Here is a 12420-nt window from a genome sequence, read left to right as displayed (position 1 = left end):
AATGACGTCTGAATGACTTCTGATTCTTTTGTCTCGCCTCTAGTTCAATGGGCCTTATACCATGGTCCGGGTGAATACTCGATTCTGATTGGCTGCTGGGTGTGCGTTAAAAAGTCATATACCACAGGATAACTGCATGGTGAAAAAAGAAGTTCCGGTCACCTAGCTTAAATGTTCTGCATCACTGTGCCGGCTTCTTTAAAACAACCTTTAGCATTGGACAAAAACAAGCGGTAAGAGGTGAACTTCCTCTCTGAACTAATGCTTTATTCAACCCATTGGAAAGATCAGCATATATATACTGTATTTCACTTTATATCGCCGGATCTTGACTACAGCGGTGGTGCGGCCTATTTGTTACGTGACGCGCCGTACCACGTAACAAATAGGCCGCTTTTGTGAGTAAAGTTATCCAAATCGGAAAACAAGATTTAAGGACTAAAAACTGTTTAATATTTATTGCTTTTGTAAGTGACCATGGTATAAGCGGGTTAATGGCCTTCGAAGTATGCATTATTACTTTTTAAGGCACGCCGTGGAAGCCTGAAAGTTCAGGCTTCCAAGGCGTGCATTAAATAGTGATAATGACACTTCGTCGGCCATTAACCCTTACTTATTTATTACATAAGTTCAAAAATGGATCTTTCATTTTAGTGGAGATAATACGATACATGATCAAACAACATGGCTGTTATCCGCTTATAAGTATTTACAAAAGACAGACAGAAATCTTTGCGATGTATTGGCAGGAAACCCGTTCATGAGCAGAACAAATAACTGATAATAGTCCACATTTCTAAACTGACTAAAGAGGGTTGCCGTCGGTGGAATTGTTAGGTTCAAGGCAAACGTCTATATACCTTTGTTTTTTAGTACAACATAGTCTGGCAGTTCAGAAATGTTAATTTTTGCAGGCAAACGTTGCTAGCAAGCAATCACCCAACAGCATGAACATTTGGGATCACTCTGAACCTGGACGACTTCATGGGAGAAGCGGGACGCTGCAGGACAACTTTCTGGATTGAACAGGTGCTTTCTCCTTGTGATATGATATCATACTTTGACTTAAGATGGCGCTTAGTCACAAAGGTCACAAATCATTTCCACTGTTATATACTTTTTTTCTAGTCTTAGAAAAAGAAAAAAAGGAAATAACCCATAGCATCCCTAAAGAAAAATCTTGGACAGTTTTGATTCTGTTTATTCCAGGTTCTGAACCATAAACAGATGTAAATATGATGTACACTTTTAAACAGAAGCTTAAAACAATAAACTTACCGGATGGTAAGCTCAAAGATCTGAGCCAGACGGTCGTGCAGCATGTTTGCCTAAAGAAAACACATTTTAGGGTGGAACGTTATTCATCATGTTTCATCTGTTGACTATTTCTATTTTCGTTTTCTTTTTTTGATACCTTGGACTCGCAGTGAGCTGCAATCTCCTCAAACGGAGCTTTCTGGAACTTCTCCATCAGCTGACGCCTCTTCTCCCGCTCCTGCTCCTCCAGGCCGGTGGTGTCTGACAGCGTGTTTGGATCGGTTCATTTCGGCTCAAAGGTGGAAGGGGTATATTTTGTGGTCAGGAGAGCAGAAAAGTGCTTACCAATGGCCTTCTTGAGGGTGGCAAAGGTGATCTCTTCTGCCAGCTGTGACTGCTGAGGCACAGAACAGGAGCCGTGTTGCCTTCACACATGAACTCATTTTTGTTTTTACAACGGAAGAATCAGACCAACCTTATCTGGGAGGCTGTTGGGCATGATGTCCACCTGCAGGGAGATGGTGTCAACAAAGCTCTTCCTCCTAGTCAGTCGGTCTTCATCTGCAGGACAACAGTTGCCAATAAATCCCGGCGGCCTTTAAATGTACTGTGAGGGCTTCATGAAGCAGCAGAGTTTATTGTAGGTCTCTTGTATCTTACAGATAAGCTTTATATTTTTCCTCTTTTGGGATTTCTTTTACTACTAAAAGCTGAATGTGGGGGGCCAAACAGGCTCCCACGTAGATCCCCGCTGAGGGGGCATTAAGCTCCCTCACGGAGTAGCTTTAGGGGCGTGTCTTTGTAGTCAGCATTAGCAGATGAAGTTGTATGTGATGTACTGACGATGACTATTTTCACACCATGCTGTATTTCTACTTATTTCTGCTTCTGTTGGCTTTGAACCAAAGAAAAATGGGGGCTTGTCCGGGTAAATGAGGATTAGTAATACGGAAATGCACAAAGTATCTTCTTAACTAAGACAAACCAGATGCATTTCTGGTCAGCAGCCAAGTTAGTGGGACATGCACTCAGGTCATGCAAATGTACCGTATATGTGTGGTACTACTAAATAATTTGGATGAATCTAAATCTATTTAACCCCTGTTTTGCATCCAAAACATGAGCAAGCACTTAAAATTAGTCCAACCTTGAACTATCTTGCTCTACTACAACTTTCTACTCTATTGCTGCTCGTGGACAACTTAAGCTTGCAGTTCTGAGATCTGAACAAGTCCACCATCATGGTAACGACCAACCAAATGCTTCAACCCACACATCTCTTAATGAAGACATTTAAAAGGCTTTTTTTGTCTCTCCAAACATATTTATCAGTCATCACATTTTCAAAGCTCAACAAAAACAGTCTAATCATGACCAGGAAGAAACTTTCATGCTCATCTCCAAAGGAAGGAGAAAAACCTGGAGAAGTGCAGCGATGCAGGATGAGTGTCCACGCTTTTACACAGATCAGTGTGAAAAATAAGCCAACGAAGAGGAACGCCAAGTGGCAGCACTTTTTAATTAACTTCTGCATGAGTCACCGCGACCTCCGCTGTGTGCCTGGAACATGACTCAGCAGTCTGCACTCTAAGGAGGCTCATTCCAACTGTGGAGAGATCGCGAACCTGCAGAGAAATCTCTGCTCTATCTGTCCGCACTCTGACTTGTGACACGCAGTAAGCTTTTTTCTATCAGCACCAACGCCTCTGCACACCTGGGACAGGTTGACAGAGGCAGCTCTGAACATCCACACTGAAAGAAAAAGCTCTTTGTAAGGGAGAACAATGGCTTTTGTAAAAGTAGAGCATTTTAGAGCACATTTAGAAATGTTTCTGTAAAATAGTCCAGCATCAAACCATCAACTCAGTGACTAAATAATGGAAACAAGTCACTGTCATTGGCCGCGGTTACATGGGCAAAATATTTTGATCAGAATGGTCGGATTAAAATTCAACCGTGCACATTGGCACAGAAAACCTTTTTACGATTAGAACAAACGTTCAGATGGTCACACTTTCGGTCAGAATAAATCATTTGGGCATGTGCAGTAGTGTTGAAAATACTGGAAAAGGAAATGAGTCCCACAGTAAACAAACCTTGCTGTCATATATATTTATGCAGCTGCTCGGTAATATATAAGACGATCTTCCAAACATTCATTCTTTCATTTTCTTGATCGTTTTTCCCTTTCGGGATCACGGGGCTGCCGGAGCCTATCACGGCCACTTGTGGGCGAAGGCAGGGGACAACCTGGACAGGTCGCCAGTCTGTCGCAGGGTAGAATGTCCACAAACCCATTCACTCTCACTCTCACACCTATGGACAATTTAGAGTTGCCAATTAACCTGTAAAGCATGTTTTTGGACGGTGGGAGGAAGCCGGACATCCCGGAGAGAACCCACGCTTGCACGGGGAGAACATGCAAACTCCACACAGAAAAGTCCCCCATTGATGTTGTTTTTTTCATGTCCCCCAGCCGGGACTTGAACCGGAGGCCTTCTTGCTGTGAGGCAAGAGCGCTAACTACTGCGCCACCGTGCAGCCATCTTCCAGACATGCTTTTATTAATGTTATGAATATCATGAAGCGCAAAACAAAATCGACACGTGACAAAGCATCCTCCCTCCCCTCAAACACAAAGTTCTTAATCCGGTTGCTCTGCTTAGAGACACAGTTCGCTCGGTCCACTGGCAACCGAGCCAGGACCGCGCAGGGTCCAGCCGTCACGGGGCACGAAGCGCTCCTCCCCGGCACCCCCCTCGTGAGGGGTGTAAGAGAGTGGGGAGGCCAAGAGCCAGCGGGGCGAGAGCGGAGTGGCGCTTTTCACCGGGCCTCCGCAAAGGAGTGGGTCGGTTCTGTTTGAGCTCCAAAGCTTTCTTTGGAGCAAAACACCGTCTATGCATGTCGTAAAACCAGAGCAGAAGTGACACACGATCGGAATGAACCGTTTACATGAACAACGATCGGGTCAACAATCGGCATAACCCACCTATCTCGATCGAAAAGAAATTTTGATCCGAACGAGTCTGATCGGGGCAGAGTATTCCGAACGGCGTGTTTACATGATGCATTTTTCTTCCGATCAGGCGTTCTTTCTGATTACTTTTGCCCATGTAAACGCAGCTAGTGATGGTATATTAGATAAGACGGATAGAAAAGGAGGGGGGTGGATATAGATAGAACAGAGACATAGATAGAGAGAGAGATAGAGAGATGGAAAGAAAGAATAAAAAAATGTATACAACAACCAATGATTCCAACTGAGGCTGATGACTTCATTAATGCATCTCAGAAGCTGCGCCAGTTTTAAAAACCTGGCTGGTTATGTGAGGGGGTAGTCCGGGATGTGCTATGATTGGATGTGGTGTCAATGAAGGCACTATGGGCCTCTATTCTTCAGGCAGCATTAAGAGATGTTTGTGTCCCAGGTTTCCACCAAGCGTCATGCAGACTTCGACACATGAGCAGCATCAAACTTCAGCTACAACAGTCAGGTCTAGAGCAGATACTCACCACCACACGTCCAGGTGAGATGCAGATGAACAAAGTGCGTAGATTATTCCTCTGTTGTTTTTAGGATCTCACATCAACAACATTAAAAACTTGTGAAGACCTACAGACTAAAGGTTTTAATCGCATCATTGGGGGGAGGGGGGGTCTTTTTTAACATAGACATCTACAGGTCTGCTGCAGGAAACAGTCAGCTACAGGTGTTCTGGACAACGGCAGAGGAGGAGGCTCTGCATCACGATTTCAAATCCACACTACAGACCACACTTTATGATGAGAGACTCCGCCTACTGGGATGAGTGCCAACATATTTGAAGAATCCGCTCAAGCTACAGATGGTTTCTAAGTCGTTTCCGCTTCTTGATTTTTAACTTTGTTTACATATTTGGGGATTTTTTAATCATTTATCTACAAGTATCTACTACTTTTTTCTACTTTTAATTTGAAACTTTTACCTTTATAATTCAACAAAAATGTAGCTGTTGTACACGAACACACATTTACACATTTCAACATGAATGATGTTCACTCATTTGGTGAGCATAATAACTGCACAACATATTTCTACGTGCCAACATCCACACAGACACAGTTTGAGGCTTAGTGGTCAAGTGGGGGGTTTGAACCATGACCAACAGTGCTAAAACCACACAGCTATACACAGGGTTTTTAAAAAAACGTTTGTGGAGGAGTGTCTGCTCTGAAAGCAGGAGGTCAGGGAGGGTTCTCATCTGACGCTGATCTGCTCTTACATAACAGTGGAGGAAACTACGTCTACAGCTCTATTTCAGTCCGTTACCTCTAGACGTCTGCTTGCACCTGTGGATGATTTTACCTACAGTGTACAGCACTGACGACAGGGGGCAGCAGAAGGAAAACAACCAAGATTAACCATTTTTCTGTTTAATCTCTTCACCTCAGAAGAAGAATCCTTGCAAGAACAAAAATGAACTGATCTGTTCTTTGATGAGCAAATATTTGAAGCTTGAAGTTTGAAAGGAGAATTCATCTCACTAATTAGCTTTCCTTTGGTTTTCTGGTGAGAATGCAGATAACTAACGTTAGTTATGATGATGACTGTGGAGGATTCCAACTCCAAACTGCCTTTGATGTAGTCTGAGGCATCAGTTGTGGCTTTAAACATCAAGTTTTTCCTATAAAAGGTTCAGCCTTTATCCCAAACACCTTCATTGATTAGCTTTCTCCACTGATTACAAAGATTAAACTGAACCTCAGTGATGTAGGTAGAATTGGCCACAGCCAATGTTTCACAGGGTTCTTACTTTGGACCACTTCTGGTTTGGTTGTTGACAACTATTACAACAGCAATTTCTGTTATGCTAAGTGGATCACTTTTTAATCTTTATTTCACATCCTCAAAGCTGCTTCATAAATTAAGCATTATATTGGATCCCAAAAAATCTAGGAACAGAACTGAAGAAACCAGACAAAGAATTAAGCTAAAACCGTTTTTTATTTGTGATTTAGTTTAAGCACTTTTTTTTATTTCTAAAACTTTCGTCAGCAATCTTTAGACCAAAAACCATTTCAAATCCAGATGCTTCTGTCATTTGCACAGACATACACACATAGAAATGTGTGTTAACATCTGGAACCCCTTCCCCTGAATGTAGCTCTAGTCATACCTGTGACCTGGGGAATGTACGGGACGGACAGCCTCTCTGCGTTGTATCCCGGTCCTGCCAGACACTCTGCAATGTCTGCCGTCTGAAAATAAAGATGTTTGTCTTCCTTGTCCAATGATTCAGGGAGTCTGGAAGAAAGCAGGAAAGAAGCCAGAGCTAATTATCCAACTTCACCTCTTTAAACTCTTCGGATTCGTCTGAAACCAAATTTAGACGCATGAAATATCCGGATGAGATTCATGACGCTGAGGCTCCAAAGGTCAAATTTAGCAGCTGCAGCTCATGAATCTCTGACTGCTGAGAGTGTTTTAACGAGGAGCTCTGAGATCAGAGATGGAATCTTATAATCTCATAATCATCTGCGATCAACAGATGTCTGCTTTTTATTCCAGATGGAGTTCTGAGCCGCAGAAAGATTTCACACAAAGCAGATGCAGAAAAACACCAGGGAAGGGTTTGTAATATTTTTACAGCTACATTTATTGAGTCAAATCCACTTTTCCATTTGTGATCATTTTTTAACACTTTTATTTTGATTAAATAATAATGATCACAAATGATCATTTAGAACGGCAGTTGGTTCAAAGATAACATCAAATGAAAGCTGTTTATAAAAAAAGGGTGTAAAAAAATATATTTAAAAAGAGTTAAATATAAAAAAATTCAGAACTTTGAAAATCATTAATTTTATACAATAAATAATACCCAAAATGAAATTTCTTTAATGAATCAATGAGTCTGTTGTTTGGACAATAGTTACTTTGGTATATAAATGTGTTTGTTTCTGTAAATTTTGTATGTGAGAGGAAAACAGTGTTTTTTTTGTTCTCTTTGGGCTTCTGTAGGTGATGTTTGTATGTTGAATGTAGACAGCATTTATTTTTGTCCTCTATTAGCTTCTGTACAGAACTATGACAGACATGTTTTTCACACAGGAATCTCAGCACTCACGGACACTTGTCTTTGAAAATGTGTTCTGGCAGGAGGAACAGAGCTTCCACGCTTCTCATCTCTATAACCTGAGGACGAGAAGAGCAAAGTCAGTAACGAGATCTTCCTCTGAGCAAGACTACCAGAGCAGAGAGGTGGTGGTGACTCACCTTGCTGACATGTTGACAGAACGGGGGGTTGGCAATCATCTGGCTCAAGAAGTTGAGGTATGCTGCCACGGATGCCATGATGCCACAGCGGATGAACATGGGCATGTTCTCCTCGTTTATCAGACACATTTCCTGCAAAAGTAAGATAGTCAGGGGATCTGCGAAAGCAGACCAATTGTTTTTTTTAACAAAAAGAGCAGCAGTCACCTGCAGAGCGATGGACAGTCGGATCAGGTCAATCACTACTTCCTCATTGGCCAGTTCGATGGTGACGATGGCAAGAGTGGTGAAGAGCAGCTCAAAGTTTTTGTGGTTGTTGTCCTCTTCTTTGCAGCCCAGGTAGATGTGACGGTAGAGCTGCTGGCCATGCTGGAAAGGAGGGGGGGCACACACACACACAACCATAAAGGTTAACAGGAGTTTCGAACAAAAAACAGGCAATGAAGAGATGCAGAGAGAGAAGAGCAGAAAGAAGCACAGCCAGTCGGCGTCTAAGACAAATGCATGAGACTTAGTGGTGTCGACCCTTTGTCCCAGCTGCTTCACACTTAACTACAATGCATGCTGGAGATCCTGGCTGAAGCCAACAAGACAACATCATCTGCAAAAAGCAGAGAGGAAATTCTGTGGTCCCCAGACCAGACTTGCTGCCGGCTATACGAACCAAGGTCTTGGTCATAAAGAGACGGGACAAACCTCAGTAAGGTTCCCCAGACCCCATACTCTCAGAGAACCCCTCCAAAAGCACACCACGGAGGATGTGGTGGAACGGGTACTCCAAATCCACAAAACACATATGGACTTCCACAAACCCTCCAGCACCCTAAAGAATATGTAGAGCTGGTCCACTGTTCAACAATCAGGACGCAAAACCCCTCTACAACTATTGGACGGACTCTCCTCTCCAGTACCCAAGACTTTCCCAGGGCGGCTGAGGCATGTGATTCCCCAATATTTGGAACAAACCCTCTGGTCGCCCTTCTAAAAAAGGGGAACCACCACCACTGCCTGCAGAGACGTGTCACTCCCACAGCATCCAGAGACTTGAGGTACTCGGGGAGACATCATCCACTCCCCTAGGCTCGTCACCAAGGAGCTTGTTGACCTCCTCAATGAGTTCAGCTTGGGTGATGAACAGCCCCACCCCAAAGTCCTCAGCCTCTGCTTCCTCAAGAGAAGGTGTTTCAGAAGGATTGAGGAGATCCTCAAAGTATTCCTTCCAGCAACCGACAATGTTGAAGTCGAAGTAAACAGCTCCCCACCTTCACTAAAAACTCTGTTTGCATAAAAAACTGTTTTCCCCTTTTGAGGCACCGCACGGTTCGCCAGAATCTCTTCTAGGCCAACCGATAGTTCCTCTCCATGGCCTTCCTGAACTCCTCCCAGGACAAAGTCTGCCTCGGTTTCAGCCGGAGTTGCAGCTTGCAGACTGCCAGTACCTGTTAGCTGCCTATGGAGTCCTACAAGCCAGCCAGGCTTGGTGGGACTCTTTCTTCAGCTGAACAGCATCCCTTACTTCCGGCATCCACCACCGCGTTCTGGGATTTCCACCGCGACAGGCACCATGCAACTTGTGACCAAAGCTCCGAATAGCAGCAGAGACAAAAGACGTGGCATACATGGTCCACTCGGAATAAAAATCACCAACCTCCAATGGTACCAATTTGAAGCTCTCCCAGGTGTGGGAGTTAAAGACCTCCCTGGCTGAGCTAGACATTCTCAGCAGACCCTCACAGTATGCTTGGGTCTCCCAAATCTTTCTGGCCTCCTTCCCCTCCAGCAAATCCTGAGTTACCCAAGTGTCCAAGACACACAGCCGAAGTTAGGGTGTCCTGATGCCATGTGTATTGATGGACACTCTTGTGCTGGAGCATGGTGTTCACTATGGACAAGCTTTGACAACCACAAAAATTAAACGACAAAACCCAGCTCTGGTTCAGAGAGGGTTCTGAACTGGTCTTTGTCTGACTTGGCAAACAGGAATTGTCTCCCTTGGGAGACCCCTCCAGGAGCGAAGCCCCAGACAGCTTAGCTTCTGGGATCAATCAAACTCTCAAACACTGTAATGCCTTTGAAACAAGTCAAAATAAGGCTCAGTAGTGTGTGTGGCCTCCCTGTGCCCGTATGACTTCAATGCAACGCCTGGATATGCTTATGATTAGGTGGAGGATGGTCTCCTAGGGGATCTCCTCCCACACGTGGAAAAAGCATCCGCCAACTCCTGGACAGCCTGTGCTGCAACCTGGCATTGGTAGATAGACCGAGACAAGATGTCCCAGATGCGCTGAATTGGATTCAGGTCTGGGGATGGGTGGTCCAGTCCATTACGTCAATACCATTGTCTGGCAGAAACTGCTGACACTCCAGCCACATGATGTCTAGCATTGTCTTGCATTAGGAAAAACCCAGGGCCAATCGCACCAGCATACAGTCTCACAAGGGATTTGAGAATCTAATCTTGGTACCTAATGGCAGTCAGGCTACCTTTGGTGAGTCCATGGAGAGCTGTGTGGCCCTCCAAAGAAATGCCAACCAAAACAATAAATGACCTACTGCCAAACCGGTCATGTTGGACAATGTTGCAGGCAGCAGAACGTTCTCCATGGCGTCTCCAGACTTTGTCACGTTTGTCACATGTGCTCAGTGTGAACCTGCTTTCATCTGTATTGGGCACAGGGCGCCAGTGGCGAATTTGCCTTTCTGGGTGTTCTGTAGAAAATACGAAATGTTTTGCACAGTGTTGGGCTGTTTATAAACACAACTCCCACCTGTGAACGTTGGGCCCTCATTTCACCCTTATGGAGTCTGTTTCTAACAGTTCGAGCAGTGCCGGGCCTTCTGAAGGTAATTTTGGAGGGCTCTGGCAGTGTTCCTTCAGTTTCTCCTTGCAAATCCCTGCATCAGGACCACTATTTCTAGTTGTCTGTAGTCACTACTTGCAGAACAACTCCTTTATTGGAGGTGTCTTAATATTCGGCTATTATTTCTACCTGTTGTCTGTTCCACTTGCACAAAAACATGTTAAATTGATTGTCAGTCAGTGTTACATCCTAATGGGAAAGTTTAATTACACAGAAATGTGCACAACATGGGGGAAGACTAAGTTGTTCAGATGTTCTTATTTTAAGCAGTGTGTGTCAAGAACAATTTATTCTTGAAGGCGCGTCACACGCCCGTGTGTTTGTGGCTTTATTGCCTAATAAAGCTGAGCTCTCACATGTCTGTAGAAAATTAAGTTTTCATATTTGCACTCAATTTTTGCCATTCCACTAACCTTGAGCTTTTTTTCCCAACATTAGCAATAATCAGTGAATTAGTAGAACAAACAGCCTTGTTTTAAATGCGGTCCCCCTTCCTCCCTCACCATAACTCACCTCGCTCACCATGAAGGAAACCAGCAAGTTATTGTTCTGCAAAAATGCAAATGCCAGTGAAAAAAAAAGACTCCTATTAAGGTAAATGGCTCCAGAAATAACAGTTTCAGGGTCTCTGCTGCAGCAGACGCTCTGCATTAATTGAAGGGGGGGGGTTTGGACACTGAGGAGCGCTGACCTCTGCCCATTACTAATGACTCTCAATTAGATTTCATTAATGCTCTCAAACTGCAGATCTGTGGAAGCTGGCTAGAGGGGGTGGGGGTGGGGCTAAAGACTGAAGCTCAGGTGTGACTTAGGTGTGAAACTCTGAGGCTGTCATAGGAAATGCTACAGAAGTGACAAGGACGCTTACTGACGGGGTCAATAAGCTCAGAGACCCGCTTAAAAAACAAAGGTGTGAGGGCGTTTTGGGGGCACACTGCCAAGGGGCGGGGGTTTCTTTCTTCTGTTCTAAGATTTGTATCATATTAAGCTGAAAATATGCATTGATGTTGAGGTGAGATTTTTCAGAGGAGCATCTGAACTCTGTAATTTGTGTTTTTTACACTTTAGCTTGTGTGTTGTGCTTTAAGGCAGAACAACCAACGCCCTTCCCCCCCCGATACATCTTCAACTGCCTAAAGGGCATCCTAAACCAACAGAAGGAATTTCCATCTGTTGAGATCAGCAATATCCATCCATCAAAATGATTTCTACCTTCTTCATGAACGCAATATCCTGTTTGGAAATCTTCTCCCTCTTGATCTTCAATGCCGCCACATTTGGAATAATTCTGAAACCAAGACACAAACTTCAGATATCAGAGCAACATCAGAAATCCTGATGACCACATAGCCTATCATCAATGTACCTGATGCCGCGGAGCTTGGCGCGGTTGTCATGGCGATCAATGATGTTGTGCAGGATCTCAAGCACCAGCTGCCTCAGCTCGCTGTCCTCCATCAGGGAGATGGAGAAGAGCGGGTCCAGGAAAGAGGGCGGCAACGCAGTTGACATGGACTTGGATTTAAAGCCGGATGTCACCTGTGGAGCGAGATGATAAAATCATAACCATGTACTCCCCAGTGATCCGCCACCTTAACGTGGTTGGGGAGTTTGAGAGCTCGAGTGATCCCAGGAGCTAAGCTGTCTGGGGCTTAAGCCCCTGCTAGGGTCTTCCATGGCAGACAAGTCCTGGGTGACGAACCAGACAAAGAGCGGTTCAGAACCCCCTGATGAAAGGAAAGAACAAGGACCCGATTACGTCGCCCAGATTGGCGTCACTGGGGCCCCACTCTGGAGGCAGGCCTTACTGAGGGCTGTCTGGTCTCTGTATGACCGGAGTAGGAGCTTGGTTTGCATAGCCGGTCCACGTTCTCGGTCCACGTTGGACTCCGGCAGGGCTGCCCTTTATCACCGGTTCTGCTCATAGTTTTTATGGACAGATTTTTTCGGCGCAGCCAGGGCCGGAGGAGGCCTGATTTGGGGACCACAGGATTTCCTCTCTGCTTTTTGCAGATGATGTTGTCCTGTTGGCTTCATCAAGCCAGG

General features: G+C 44.6%; 1 protein-coding gene across 11 annotated transcripts in view; it reads right to left on the bottom strand.

Annotated features, from left to right (window-relative positions):
* efr3a (EFR3 homolog A (S. cerevisiae)) overlaps nt 1-12420 on the bottom strand; it is a 113544-nt gene that overhangs the window by 2709 nt on the left and 98415 nt on the right. For 4 of the 11 annotated variants that reach the window (XM_023965572.2, XM_078934421.1, XM_078934420.1 and 1 more), the window contains 10 exons: nt 11741-11913; nt 11587-11662; nt 7721-7882; nt 7514-7645; nt 7365-7432; nt 6414-6541; nt 1733-1818; nt 1603-1654; nt 1415-1518; nt 1279-1328 (listed from right to left, as the gene is read on the bottom strand). In XM_023965572.2, coding sequence (XP_023821340.1) covers nt 1279-1328; nt 1415-1518; nt 1603-1654; nt 1733-1818; nt 6414-6541; nt 7365-7432; nt 7514-7645; nt 7721-7882; nt 11587-11662; nt 11741-11913 — 1031 coding nt within the window. The remainder of the gene's footprint in view (nt 1-1278; nt 1329-1414; nt 1519-1602; nt 1655-1732; nt 1819-6413; nt 6542-7364; nt 7433-7513; nt 7646-7720; nt 7883-11586; nt 11663-11740; nt 11914-12420) is intronic. The other 7 variants (XM_078934422.1, XM_078934423.1, XM_078934417.1 and 4 more) reach the window with 3 other exon arrangements.

The sequence above is a fragment of the Oryzias latipes genome, chromosome 17, assembly GCF_053564925.1.
Source record: "Oryzias latipes strain Hd-rR chromosome 17, Olatipes_Hd-rR_3.1".
NCBI classification, from domain to species: domain Eukaryota; kingdom Metazoa; phylum Chordata; class Actinopteri; order Beloniformes; family Adrianichthyidae; genus Oryzias; species Oryzias latipes.
This window is presented reverse-complemented; position numbering and strand designations above follow the sequence as displayed.